The sequence below is a fragment of the Wickerhamomyces ciferrii genome, contig 00028 (assembly GCF_000313485.1).
Source record: "Wickerhamomyces ciferrii WGS project CAIF00000000 data, strain NRRL Y-1031 F-60-10, contig 00028, whole genome shotgun sequence".
In the NCBI taxonomy this organism is placed as follows: Eukaryota; Fungi; Ascomycota; class Saccharomycetes; order Phaffomycetales; family Wickerhamomycetaceae; genus Hansenula; species Hansenula ciferrii.
In genome coordinates, this window is record NW_011887712.1 from 122,271 (window position 1) to 137,202 (window position 14,932).

The 14,932-nt window shown below is 30.7% G+C and overlaps 6 protein-coding genes across 6 annotated transcripts; 3 read left to right on the forward strand and 3 right to left on the reverse strand.

The window, feature by feature from the left end:
- Positions 1-87: 87 nt before the first annotated feature.
- Positions 88-1,977, forward strand: AEP3 (Aep3p; the record flags this gene model as incomplete). The annotated part of the gene is made up of 1 exon (XM_011278130.1): positions 88-1,977. One exon carries the CDS (start codon positions 88-90, stop codon positions 1,975-1,977), a length of 1,890 nt encoding a protein of 629 aa, XP_011276432.1.
- Positions 1,978-3,706: 1,729 nt separating this feature from the next.
- Positions 3,707-4,759, forward strand: CHT2 (glycoside hydrolase family 18 protein; the record flags this gene model as incomplete). Its single annotated transcript, XM_011278131.1, has 1 exon — positions 3,707-4,759. One exon carries the CDS (start codon positions 3,707-3,709, stop codon positions 4,757-4,759), a length of 1,053 nt encoding a protein of 350 aa, XP_011276433.1.
- A 1,951-nt stretch (positions 4,760-6,710) lies between these two features.
- On the forward strand, positions 6,711-8,471 carry BN7_1307 (Endochitinase; the record flags this gene model as incomplete). Its single annotated transcript, XM_011278132.1, has 1 exon — positions 6,711-8,471. One exon carries the CDS (start codon positions 6,711-6,713, stop codon positions 8,469-8,471), a length of 1,761 nt encoding a protein of 586 aa, XP_011276434.1.
- Positions 8,472-8,695: 224 nt separating this feature from the next.
- Positions 8,696-9,463, reverse strand: NNT1 (S-adenosylmethionine-dependent methyltransferase; the record flags this gene model as incomplete). The annotated part of the gene is made up of 1 exon (XM_011278133.1): positions 8,696-9,463. One exon carries the CDS (start codon positions 9,461-9,463, stop codon positions 8,696-8,698), a length of 768 nt encoding a protein of 255 aa, XP_011276435.1.
- A 2,086-nt stretch (positions 9,464-11,549) lies between these two features.
- BN7_1309 (uncharacterized protein) lies at positions 11,550-11,840 on the reverse strand (the record flags this gene model as incomplete). The annotated part of the gene is made up of 1 exon (XM_011278134.1): positions 11,550-11,840. The coding sequence occupies one exon, from the start codon at positions 11,838-11,840 to the stop codon at positions 11,550-11,552; it is 291 nt and encodes a 96-aa protein (XP_011276436.1).
- A 455-nt stretch (positions 11,841-12,295) lies between these two features.
- Positions 12,296-12,655, reverse strand: BN7_1310 (KRE1 domain-containing protein; the record flags this gene model as incomplete). The annotated part of the gene is made up of 1 exon (XM_011278135.1): positions 12,296-12,655. One exon carries the CDS (start codon positions 12,653-12,655, stop codon positions 12,296-12,298), a length of 360 nt encoding a protein of 119 aa, XP_011276437.1.
- Positions 12,656-14,932: the final 2,277 nt, after the last annotated feature.

Genomic DNA, 14,932 nt, shown 5'->3' on the forward strand with positions numbered 1-14,932 from the left:
ATAAATCCTTCCATCACCGAAGACGTTCAGAAAAAACCTGTAAAATAGATGATTCAAATCAACAGAATTACAACCAGAAAACATAAGATGAGTCTGGTGAAAACATTCAGGGATTTTCTAGTGCGATGCAGAGAGAAGAGTCTTATAGTACCCAAGTCTGGAAGTGACTTGAATTACTTTCCCAATCACCTTATAAATGAAATTAAAGAACTACCCACAACACAACATAAAGAAGCACTCCCACCTCCTTTTTATTTACAGGAAGGATTCTCTAATGAAGCATCCATGGTCAAAGCATATTACAGTGCTGTTGGTAAAGGATCTATGTTTGAGAGAAGGATGGTAGAGGATCATTTAAGAGCCTTGGGTCCCACATCATTAAGAAGATCTAATATAGAGAACAGTAAAGATTTTGATAAAGAAGCAGCTGAGTCCCAAATATATGGTCAGAAGTTAAAAATGTTGGCAGATGATCCAGAGTCTCAATTTAATCTAAACCAAGCACTCATTCGTCAAATTTTGGAGACTTTAGTCATTATTACACCTAAAGCTAAGAATCCAAATCAAATATCACCAATTAAATTAGATGATCCAGTGACTAAAACCCGTAAAATTCAATCAAATTCATATACAGAGATACCCCCAATGCCAGAATTTGGTGATGATGTCAAACTTTTTGAAAATTATATTTTTACTTTAACACATTGTACATTCCATTATAAGAAATCATCAAAATTCAATGGAATAATTCCAAAGCTTTTAAAAAACTTGTTTCATCCATTAAATTCTTCAACAATACCATTAAGAACAACACAATCATATAATGATGCTATACATTTTTTTGCTAAGAAATGGAATATATCAACGTGTAATGAACTCTTGGTACAAATGGAACTAGAAAATGTTTCACAAAATACAACTACATTCAACATATTGCTGAAGACTCTGCTAACATCCAAACATATCAGACACTCAGTGAATCCTTATGAGGTAGCAGTAATGAAGTTAAAAGAAATGCAAAAAAAAGGCATTGATGCAGATGTGGTAACTTGGAATATAATTTATAATTTACTTGAGGATGAAATTAGTAAAAAATTATTGCTAGAAAATAGAACCATGTCTATGGTACCTATGGATCAATTTTTGATCAAAGCAATATTAAATGATCTTGCTTTGAAAAATGGCATCAATGGTCGTAATATAATTGAAATTATTGAAAGTTTTCAATTACCAATTGATGAACATTTAATAAATATAACATTAAAAAGTTTTACACAAGAAAACCAATTTTTGCCAGCTTGGTTAATTGTTGAATACTGTGATAAAGAATCGGGATTGAATCCTGGTGTTCCACATTTAAATATGTTTTTAGCACCAATATCAGAAATGGGTAGAATAGATTTAATGGTTGCAACGTTAAATACATTCAAAAAAAGATTTAAAGTTAGACCAAATTTTGATTCTTATAATTTAATAATGAAATGTATCTCAAGATCATTAGAATGGGATGGAAAATCTTCTGTTCTTAGAATATTTTATCATCAAATGATGGGAAGATTGAAAAATTGTCAGGCAGGTGAATATTGGATTCGTCGTATTCGTGCAAGAGAAAAAATGATTTACGATAGAGATGTTAAATTAAGTACACCGTTAACCACAAAAGAAATCGAATTATCAAATGAAATGCAAATTTTAAGATGGAACTTTGATGTTAAAATTAAGGATTTTGAATCACGGTTACCACAAAAATTTCCAGAACTTGTTGCTAAACTCGGTTATAAAGTTTTAAAACATGATAATCTTCATGAATCCAAAAATATAGATAATATTGAACATAGAAAAGAATTAGCCAAAAAATATAAAGGTGGTATATCGAATATTGCAATCATGAAAAGCATGGCTAAAAGAGTTCCATATGCTATAAATTCTTATAAAGCTTTACAGAACGAGTTACAAGAACGAAAAATTTTAAAATAATGAATTTATGAAAATGTATATAGTTGATTTTTATAATTAAATGAGAATGACCCTTTGAATATATTGATAATATTACGTAACCACTACCGTAATAAATATAAATTAATTAACATGATCGTTAAAATAAGGGATTACACAAAGATTACTCAGTCAATTATATCATAACTGTATCATTCTACTTATCATTATAATATTATTTATATATATGATCCTTCGGATATAAACGTCTATAAGCGGAAATCATTCTAGTATTAAAAATTCAACATATAACACATTTAAATAATTTTAGTGGGTGAAATAATATTATTTTAGCTATAGAAGCTTTGGTATATAATAATAAAGTATAAAATATGGTAATATTGGAAAAAAAAAATTATTTGAAAATTTTTCTGTTCAATTTAAAAGTAAAAATAAAAATTGTAAGATCCATCTTTTCAAAAATTCCAAAATTTAAAAAATAAAAATTCCACAAAATACAAAACTAAATAGTATATCATATGAAAACATCACAGAAAAAAATACTAAAGCTATTATTATTTCATTTAAATAGCTTCATACTACAAAAAAGCAAAAAAAAATTTCAGAAGGGCGCAAATATCCGAGAATTAGCTAACTCAGTAAGCAGCATAGTTTTAAAACTTCAACAAAGGAGGGTTGGCCGAGTGGTCTAAGGCGGTAGACTTAAGATCTACTGGACGATTGTCCGCGCGAGTTCGAACCTCGCATCCTTCATTATCTTTTTTTTGCCATTTTGGCTGATTTTTTCATACATTAATCAAGATTAGATTAGGTGTATCTTGATCTTTTTTAAAGTTTAGATTGAGTTTTATTTTTGAGTTAAATTTTCCTATTTTGGGGCATTCAGATCGATATAGATCTTGATTTTTGACTGATTTGATTTTTTTTTTCACTAGTAATAGAAAAATCGCGAAACCTATAACGATTTTATACACAACATCGTCATGTTGACTAGTTATAGTTATGTTTGATTTCAAAGGATAATCCAACACTTAATGGATGTGATACTGGATTACAATTCACCTTGACTCTTGATGCCGCTGATTGATTTTCTTGGATACTTCTCGAGAACACCGTTAAATATATTTAGATTTAATCAGCTCCTATATCTACCAATCTAAAAATATTTTAGTGAATATTACGCATGATGTTACTTAGAATTCATTCTACCACTGAACTCAAAATAGTCTAGCTCCCAAATTAATATACGTACCTACGAAAAGGTTCAATTGAACGCGTTTACATATCCCTTGATTTTTTACGATAATTCAAGCAAAAAAAGATGATTCAATAAGCAGGTAATTTTTCGAACTCTTAAACATTTCCTCATTTTGATAAACATAAACAAATCAAAATTTGAGGTATACGAAAACCCGTTCTTTTTTCACATTAAAAACGTTAAACTGTCATAAATTCACTAAAATTTATGCATGACATAGTACTTGAGATACATTTCATCAATCATAAACAGGGTTTTAAACATGTCTATTTTTACCTCAATTTATGCATAGCTGTAGATGATGAGTGATGAGCATGGGGTTGATAATTTTTCAAAAGGTATAAATATACTTGTTAATGCCCAGTCTATTAAAATGAAAATTTCTACCTGAAGTTCTGATAAAATTTGAGTACTCCCTGTATATATAAAGTTTCACAATTCGTTGTTTTCAGTTTGACATATAACATAGTTTTGAGAACTAGATTTGGAAAGATGAGATTTTTAAAAATTTTCCCAAGTATAATAATAACTTCAACTTTAATCACAACAGTCTTTGGAGAATTTGATAATAAATCCAAAAACAATGTTGCAGTATATTGGGGTCAAGCATCAGCAGGTACACAAGAAGATCTAAGTTATTACTGTGATTCAGATGATGTTGATATCATAATACTTTCATTTTTAAATGCATATCCTGGATATAATGGTGCACCAACATTAAGTCTTGCCACAAGTTGTTTTGATAAATATTCAAATGGGGTTTTAGACTGTCCAGATATAGGTGATGAAATCACTGAATGTCAATCAAAGGGGAAAAAGATTTTATTGGCACTAGGTGGACAAGCTGGTGTTTATGGATTCACCAGTGATTCTGAAGCTGAAGAATTTGCAGATACATTATGGAATTTATTTGGAGAAGGAATATCAGAGACAAGACCTTTTGGGAACTCAACTATAGATGGATTTGATTTTGATATTGAAAATAAAAATCAAGTTGGTTATGTTGCATTAGCTAAAAAATTACAAGAAAAATTTAAATCATCTTCAAGAGATTATTATTTATCAGTTGCTCCACAATGTGTTTATCCAGATGCAAGTGTTAGTGATTTGATGGATGAAATTGAACTTGATTTTGCATTCATTCAATTTTATAATAATGATTGCTCAATAGATGGTCAATTTAATTGGGATACATGGACTGAATATGCAACAAAGAAATCACCAAATAAAGATATCAAATTATATTTAGGATTACCAGGTTCTTCATCAGCAGCAGCCACAGGGTATGTTGATATCAAATCTGTAAAGACAACAGTTCAAAACATAAGTTCACATAACAACTTTGGAGGTGTTATGTTATGGGATGTTACACAAGCTTATTCAAATGAAGATTCATCTGGTGATAATTTTGCTAAATCTGTTAAAAGTACTTTGGAATCCAATACTAAAAAATCATCAAAATCAAGTGGTGTTCAACTTGTTACTCCTTCAAAAACTATTCAAGTTTCCCTATTGGTTTGTTTATTGATGGTTTTGCTAGGATGAAGCTATTATGTTTCTGGTGTTTTTGGTGTTAGATGTTGAGCATCTTATAGCTATAAGCAAATTCCATTATTCCCATTCCGATTAGATTATACCAATGCGATAATTAACCAATATAGAAGTTAGATCTGGCATCTATTAATCAGCGGAACTTAATATATAATGATTAACGCATTTACGACGTATTTATGTTGTAATTCTTCTGCCCTAATGAGGTGTAACTTGATGAAATTAATATAATTTAATAATCATAAGCTATAACCTCGTAAATGTGTCTTATCTTGTTTGCGATTAGAAATCAGTTCATTTGTGATGATGCTTAATGCTCAATTAGTGCTTGATCTAAAGACCTCTAAGCTCATTAGTTAAAGTTCCGATTGAATAATCGCTATTTTAACTTCTTTAGAGTCTATATCATCTGCAAGGGGTAATGAAGATCTTAAAGAATATATTGATGAAGAGCCCTATAAGAGATTCTGAGAGCAAATTGAATACGACCATCATGGAAGAGTCCAGAAGGCGAATAGAGAAAAGGCCTTAATCAATTCCAAACAGTGTCAATGTAGTTCTAGTTCTTGAAAGTTGTGAATCCGAACTTTATGGTTCAATTTGACTAATCGCGCTTCAAAGATTCAAGATGAAACAATTTCATACAAACAATAATCACACAAGATCAAGCCCTAATTGATTCATCATGTAACAATAATAACTCTATGAAGCATTCACCCACAAAAACATATATCTAAGCTAAAGTAAAAACCAATACATCTGATCCAGATCAAAGGGTTTTACCCAAACAGTACCTTTCATTTAATGCGCGAAGCATAAGCATAAGCATGAAAAAGTTGAAAGGGTTGAAAAACACACTAAGGATCTGAACAATTGAGCTAAAAATCAACAATAAAATAAGAAGATTGTCATAGTGATGCATTAAATTTATTAAAAAGGATTAAAATTTAGATCTGAGATGCAATTATATGAATAATCGCGTAAGATTAAAGTTGTAAGTTGTAACATGTTAATGAATACTTTATTTGAACCCCTTTTCAAAGAATCTTTAGTTGTTTTCTGCAAAGTTCCTTTAATCTCTGACAATACTAGATCTCAATTCAAGTCTGAGTTTGAGATTGAGATATTCCTTGACACCAACAGGGTTAGTTAGCAAAATAGGAAATGATGATCTTTACGAATAGTAATGAAATAAATGACTTTAAACATTTCAGTTTTCCAGCGTTTCAGTCAGTTGGAACTTGGGGCTACATCTTCCTTGCTTCTGCGATGGTTCCATGCTTTGAGGCTCTGCTAATGCTTTGCTCTTCATACTATTCTCTCTGTTCTGTTCGTACTCTTCTGGTTGTTCCGCTTTTCTTTCAGCTCCAACCAGCATTTCATCAAGTTCTGAAGTCCAACAGGCACAAAACGCGTAATTAGCCAGCGCAAAAATGCTAAAATTCACCGGTATGGGACACACAAATATAAACAATAAAACGCGATCATCGGGCATTTTGCAAGCTTTAAACTTTCAAGATTGACGTATAATCTTAGACCTTCTGGAGATTTCACCATGCATTGGAACCAGTGGAACACTTGAGATCCCTTGGGTTCCCTAGGATTCCAAGATACCCAGGATGCTTAGTACCTTACATCCCTTGTCGCCATACACCAGCCATGGTTATGTGATGTTTCATCTTTGGTTCAGTTCAAGTATATATATCTGGTAAAGTATCCTGCATTTTAAGGTTTCATCTTGATACTCATCAACCCATATTCATTCATTAAAAACCAGATACCCAATACAATCAAAGACTAGTACACTCACATTCCTTTAATACCAACTTACTATTAGTCTTTCATTATATTATTATATTCCATACATTTATAACACTCTTTCAAAACATATATTAAACATTCATTAGATACCCTTATACACTTATACACTCAAAATAATTAAACCATGCAATTTTCAAAGATTTTCCAAGGTTTATCATTAGCTACTTTAGCTTCCACTGTTACAGCTTTCGATGCTGATTCCAAAGATAATGTCGTTGTTTATTGGGGTCAAGCTTCTGCTGGATCTCAAGAAGATTTATCATATTATTGTGATTCCAGTGATGTTGACGTTGTTGTTTTATCCTTCTTAAGTTCATTCCCAGGTTCAAGTGGAACCCCAACTTTAGATTTATCTTCAGCTTGTTCTGATAAATTTTCAAATGGTCTTTTGAAATGTCCAAGTATTGGTCAAGATATTAAATCATGTCAATCAAAGGGTAAAAAAATCTTACTTGCTTTAGGTGGTGCAAATGGTGATTATGGTTTCACTGGTGATTCTGATGGTACAAACTTCGCTGATACTTTATGGAACTTATTCGGTGAAGGTGAATCTGATACAAGACCTTTTGGTGATGCTGCAGTTGATGGTTTTGATTTTGATATTGAAAATAAAAACCAAGAAGGTTATGTTGCATTAGCTAAAGCTTTAAGAACAAAATTCTCATCAAGTTCTAAACAATATTATCTTTCAGCTGCTCCTCAATGTGTTTATCCAGATGAAAGTGTTGGTGATTTATTAGCACAAGCTGATATTGATTTCGCTTTCATCCAATTTTATAACAATTATTGTTCATTAGATAAACAATTCAATTGGGATACTTGGGCAAAATACGCTAAATCAACTTCACCAAATAAAAATATTAAATTATTCGTTGGTTTACCTGGTGCTCAATCAGCTGCAGGTTCAGGTTATGTTGATATCTCCACTGTTAAAACAACATTATCTACCGTTGGATCAAATGCAAACTTTGGTGGTATTATGTTATGGGATGCTTCTCAAGCTTTCACTAATAAAGTCAATGGTGGTACTTTTGCTCATGCAATTAAACAAGCTTTATCTTCATTAGGTGGTAGTGTTAGTAATGATGATTCAAACTCTTCAGGTCAAGCTTCATCTTCAACTGTTGCTGCTTCATCTTCAACTGGTGTTAATGCAGGTTCCACTTCTACTTCATCAGTTAATAATGGTCAATATCAACAACCATCTTCTGCTCAAGTTTCAACTTCATCAGTTAACAATGGATTATATCAACCATCTGCATCAGCCCAAGCTCCAGTTTCATCAGTCAACAATGGTCAATATCAAGCATCAACTTCATCAGTCAACAATGGTTTATATCAACCTTCATCTCAAACTCAAGCTGCTTCAATTTCAGTTGATCAAGGTCAATATAAAGCACCAGTTCAACAATCTTCAAACTCTTTATCATACCAAGAAGTCACAACAAATACCTTTTCAGCTTCACCATCTTCATTCACAAGTGTTTTAACATCAAGTCAAACTCAACAACAAGAACAAGCACAAGATTCTACTAGTCAAACAGCAGCATCTGCTCAACCAACTGGTGGTAATCAACCATCAAAAATCCCAGATGAATGTTCTTCATTATCAGGTATCTCAAAAGCTCAATGTTTAAATAAAAATTATAAATCAGGTCAATATGATGGTAAACCAACAGATTGTGAACATGGATCTACAGCATGCTCTGCAAATGGTGAATATTCAGTTTGTAATTGGGGTCAATGGGTAAATTCAGCTTGTTCTTCAGGTTCAACTTGTTTTGCTTTTAATCAAGGTGATAATGTTTTAATTGGTTGTAATTATCAATCAGTTGAATCTCAATTTGCTAAAAGATTTGAACATGTTCATCATGATCATATATAATTATTGATCTGATTTCTTTTATTTATGACTTTTTGATTATACTTTTTTATGAACTATTTGTTGAAATTTTTGTTTCTGGTTAATTTATGTTATGTTTTATGTATATGTTAATGTTATTCGTTCGTTACTTTTTTTTGTGTTAAAATTGATTACAACTAATGTAGTATTTTCAAATTCTCTATTATTATACACTATGCGATTTTTATTTTCTAAATATGCAACTTCTATTTATCAAATGTTAAAAAGAATGAATAAACTCTAGCTCTAATCTCTGCAGTCTCTTGATCTTCCTCAAACATTGGTTTCCATTGAACTAAATCAATTTTATCAGTTTTAAAACCATATTCTTTTGCAGTTTCAAAAAATTCTAAATCATTTTCTAATAACCAAGGTCTATGAGGAGAGAAAACAACAAGACATTTCCCATTTGGTTCAAGACAATCTTGACAAGTTTTCAATAATTTATGATGTTCAGTATGGTTGAAAACTAAATCTGATAATATAATTAAATCAAATTTTTTATTTTGATGAGTTGAATCATTTCTAATCTTGGAGAATAAAGGTTCATAATCATTCCCCCATATATACCCATCAACAGTAACTGTCTCTTGATTAAGACCAGGTGCAGTTTTAATATTATGTTCAATATTCGATATTAATTCAACATCTGGATAATCTGTACAAACAACATTTCTTGCATCATTATAACCACAAATAATACTTGGTAAAGCAGCAGCAGCACCTAATTCTAAAACATCTTTACCTTTAACTAAATCATCAGAATGTTTATCTAAATAATCAGCAGTGAAAATACCAGCATTCCAAAGTAAATGACCCCATAATGGTGATGAACCAATTAATTTAAGATTTATAGTTTTAGGTTCTTTTGAAGTTTTACGTTCATATTTAGCATAATGATCAGCTGGTTTTGGTTTGTAATAACCTTCTGGTTCTTGGAAAAGATCACCTCCTATGGATTCTGTATCTGACATTTGGTTATCTAGGGTGGGTTGGATATGTGGTTGATGATAGAGGTTCTAGATAGACATTTATGTATGCGTCTAAATTTTTTTTCAGTTTATACACGCTTAGATTTCTCGAGATTTTTCACTATACATAATACTACCCGTAAATTGATATAAATTACAAGCTTAATCAGAAGTTAGAGCTCAAGAACTGAGAATATCATGATACGAAAGGTGGGAGAATGATAGACATTACAATAACTTTACAATTTGATTAATTTTAAATAGTTATAACATTAAAACCATTCCGAAAAATATATAGGCAGCACAATAATTTGTTACATATGAATCATTATGGAACCTGTGTGAAAACAAAGCTAAAAATGTACATCTCTTTTGAATTTTATTTGATAAATTTAATTGTAATATATAAGATTTTTTTTTTATAAATTTTAATTAAACTTAAGCTGAAGATGGACCTGGGTTAGCTTTTCTTTTACCGTTAACTAAAGTAACATTAACGAATCTTTTAGTGTACAAAAGACGTTTGTAAGCTCTACCTTTTGGTTTTTTTGGTTTTTCTTGTTTGTCAACTTTTGGAGTTTGAGATTTAACTTTACCAGCACGAGCTAAAGAACCGTGAACTTTACCCTATAAGAAACTTTGTTAGTATATTGCAATTATAAATCATAGTTGGTGGGAATGATTAGTGAGGAGTCTTGATTGATTAAATATTCATTTGTGATTTGTGTTGTTGGATTTTCATAGTACTTTCTTGCTTTACTAGTGTTTTTACTATAGACCTTATAGATCTTGCATTTAAAAAGTATGACACTTGAAACCCTTTGAATACATTGAAATATGATGATTAACAGTGAAATGATCCCTTTCTTTCTACTCCTTTAATTCATTTGTAGTTGATGTCTCTTAACGCCACTTTTATTTTTTCTTCATTGATCAAAATTTAACATAGATGAATAACACTCTTCTTTTGTGATTACAGATCTTCTCTCTCTATTCATATGATTCTCTTCCTTTCATTCACTTCATTCCCACATATTTCTACCTTCTATTCACATACCATTTTGAATGATTTGTTCTGATTGTGTTGATATTAACTATATAATGGTAATTGTAGAATTCAGTTTTTTGACTTTGACTTTTTTTTCTCCTTTCGTGGGAAATCAAATGTGACTGAATTCTGTCAAATTTCACAGTGTCGGTGTTGCCTTTTGCTGGGAATATCAAATTAGGCAGAAAGTGTTGTTAGGCAGAGCGTAGACAGGCAGACAGATGGGCGACAAAATGTTTTAGTTGGGAGTTTCTAGGTAGAGAGTCTGCCTAGTTCTCACTGGGAGAAATCTTAACTTTCCCAGCCTACACAGAAAGATAGACAGAGACATTCGCGGAGCTAAGCAGAGAGCCAGTGCGCTTCCGTGTGGCGATTACCAGGAAATTTCAAAATCAAACAATTTTTTTTGTTTTGTTTTTCTGTGTGTTTTTGGATTTTAAAAGAGGCTAGCTACATCCATACACCACACATATGAAGCCCTATATGAGAAGCACGTGATGGATTAGGGCTTTGTACTTTCACCTAACATTAAATGTCTATATAAATAATTGGTGTATATTTTAAAAACTTGTAGAATTTACATACAACACCGATACTAAAGTAACTATACTAACCTGTTATAATGTTAGTACTTATGATAAGATATATAATCTCTTTATTAATTATACTCACGGCTAAGACTAAAAATACTAAAATTGTAACAGATAATCTTGCAGCTGGATATTTTTCTTGTTTTAAATAATGTTGTGTACTAAAAAATCTGAAAAGACCCATTATAACACATATTATAGCAATTAATATAAATGAAGCTGATATATATTTGTTAGTATGGGAAACTCTGGTATTCAGTTAAAGTTCTTTAATTACTCACCTCCAACTGGTTTACCAATTTTTCTTAAAAATTCATTACCTTTATGACCTGTCTCTGTATTTAATTTAAATAATTGTGCTATACCAACTCCACATGTTGCAAGACCCATTGATGTCCTTATCCATGATAAAAAAGTTCTTTCATTTGCCATCTGTTTGTAATGATTAATATCAATATTTTATTATGCCATGAGGGTGAGTTGTAATACATACATGATCTCTTGCAACTGAACCTTTATTTTCCAAAAATTCAGATCCAAAATTCAGAAAACTATTCCATCCATCATTTTGATCAGACCTTATATTTGAATCATTGTTATCATTATTATTTAAAACTGTATCATTTTTTAATTCTTGAATTCTTTGATTATCTTGAATTTGTTGATCTTCAGGGATTTGTTGGAACGATGACGTACTTCTTGACCTACTATTTCTCAAACTTAGTCTATTAGTATTTGACATTATCAACACAATCTGTACTTTACTTTCACTTTGATGTTATTGTTTGTTTATGTGACATGTTTGTTGTGCTTATCTTTAGAAATTATATTTGTGCCCGTGGAATCTGTCATTTTTTAGTTCGATTTTATTATGGTGGATCGACTCAAAGATGATCTCTTACAAATACATCCATGCTGAATGCTGAATCATTATCATGGACTCTGAAGCTTATCATTACTACACTCTGGAGATCTTATAAAGGCCAGGCATTTGGTTATTATACCCTTTGATTATTATTATTACTAGTGATTATAAACCAAACCTTTAAAAAACTTCTCAAATCTGAGAAGTACAACGAAATTTAAACTGATGAATGAATAACTGAAACCAAAACAAGAAATTGAAATGAAGAACAAAGAAAACAAAACTATGCAAAATGATTATCTGGAAATAAATATGAAAATTGGGGGTTTGAATCATCTTTTAGCTCTAATATTTGAAACAGTTGTACTTGGATAAACTCTCACCGTACCAACAGTACCAGTAATTGAACCTAATCCAATAGAACCAGCAGGTACATCACTTACTTTTGTCCAAAATTTAGCAAACGTTTGAGTATATGTAGATTGTGTTGTTCGTAATTCACCATTTTCATCATATCCAGTTGCCCAAACTAATGTTGGTTGTGGTAATTCTGAAGTTGTTATAACTGTTTTAGAATTTGTTGTTAATGTTAATGTTGTATATGAAGTTTCTGGATCATCTGCTAATGTTGGTTGAAGAAATGTAAAGAATGAAAGTAATGTGATTATTATTGATGAAGTTTTGAATAACATTTTGGATTGATCTATATTGTATGTCTATGAATTGTAGATGTGTTTGAATAATAATCCATTGAATATGAATTTGGGAAAATATAACTTATATATATACTAGATATTGATATTTTGTCCCAATACCTGACTTGAACTGATTTGTATTATAATTCTCAACCTATAATAAGACTTTTGAGTATAAATTTCCAAGAATCTTGGTGTTTTGATTGAATCTTAACTTGAACTAACTGATGAGAGAATTAAGATCTGAGAAGATTTGAAATGAACGGCCAAACTTTAAACCTTTTATATGTAAATCAAAGAATGATATTCCTTTCTAGATATATAAAAGATAACATATTGAGACTAAACAGTTGTTTAAATACTTCAAGATCAAATCAATAGGTATACAACCAACACGTTAAGCGAAATTTAAGGTATATGTATGAAACATAAAATAAGCATAATTATGCATCGATAGTATCCGTAACGTAATAATTCTTTGAAAATCATCATAACGGCGAGTGATTGAGTTACTGGAAATACAAAACTTGTTTTAGATCTAATAAAGCTAATCTTCTCATTTTATAAGCCAGTGTCTCAAGTGGCACTTCTATCAAGGTATTAACATCTATCAAATTAGCCTAACATGGATCGATATTGTCAAACTTCAAAGTCAATCTGGTTTTAAAATCATAAAGTGGTTGCATAGAATTTTTTGGAATTTGATAGTAGTTCATAAATGCCTAGTTCTGTGTTCTGTATTATGCTTTAAAAACTACAAAAGCGCGTATATGCTATTTATATATAACTATGAATTTCCAAGAAGTAATAAAATGAAACAAAACTTCCATGGCAACTGATCGATTAAGAAAATTTGAGGATAAAGAAGACTGTATTTGATAGGGCAATAGTTAGGAGTTAGGAGGCCCCTTGACAAGGGTATTGAGTACTAAAATAGAAATTAATATGATCTGACGTTTAATTATCATAATTCAGGGACTTCAGGGGTATTTATTATTTACTATTTACTAATTTAACAATCAACCATAGCTAGTACTATTTTAAGCACACTTAAGGGTTGACGTGTGTCATTAAAACAATGTGAAAATGAACATTTAGATGTGGTCATGGGGTACCCAACTTCCAAGGAGTTCAATATATGATCATGATGACTTGTAGCGCGTTATCCTCAGTTTTGATATACAAGTTTATTCTGGTAATCTAGAACTCTGAAATGAGAAGTGAGAGTAAGTATACTGAAATTCTTCTCAAGGAGTCTTTCGCTCCTTATGGTCTGTAACTAGTAGTAATCTATCGTATTCACAATCAAGATATGTCTAGCCATGCCACTCCTTATCAAACTCATCATAGAACCTCATAAAACGTATGATAATAGATATATGTTGATCTAGAATCTTGATTCTTTACCTCATCAAGATCTAAAATCTAAAATTCCAATACATTGAAAAGCATATTTCCGAAAATCACTTGAAAATCAGAAAATCAAAAAACAGAAAAAAATTAAAAATCAAAAAATCACACATTCAGAAAAGTAATCGCGGTGAATGTTTAGAATTACCAAAGCTTAACTATGGTAAAACAACGTAAAAACATTATAGAACAACAACAATCAGTTTTCATTAGTGATTAACTATACCATATACAAACTACAATCTCTAGTAATCAATTGCACTTTTCAGAATTTTAATAATTCCACGCGTTAAAGTTTTTTCGCTTCTTTTAAATCACACTGCTTGCTTCTTTTAAATTCTTTCGCCTCTTTTATTTTCAACTTGGGCCTGTTGGACTAACAAACAAATGATGGTTATGGAGTGTGTTTTGGAAAATTGTAGTACACAGAGAAGAGATCAAATATACATTCACTAGTAAAGTTTGTATGAAAATTAAATTAAAATATAACTATAACAGTTACAATATACCATCAATACAATAAAATTTTAGTTAATTATCACCATGTCATTTTTGGATAATTCGAATCCACCAAAAAAATTCACCTTTTTAAAATATCAAAAATCAAAAAAATCAAACAAAAACTTAGTTTGAGATTTCTGAATAGTATAAGCCATGATGTGCTTTTTAAATTTACCTCATGAAGATGGATTATTATAACTAGTACTATATTATGCGTTGGCAATTATAATACAAATCTTATTAGTAAATATATACTTTAAACTAACTCATCGCTTTACTATCCTCCTAAAATACGCTTTATCACCACATTTTTTGTTAGATGAACGATTTTCCTCCATTTGCATTTCATAAAAATCATAGTTC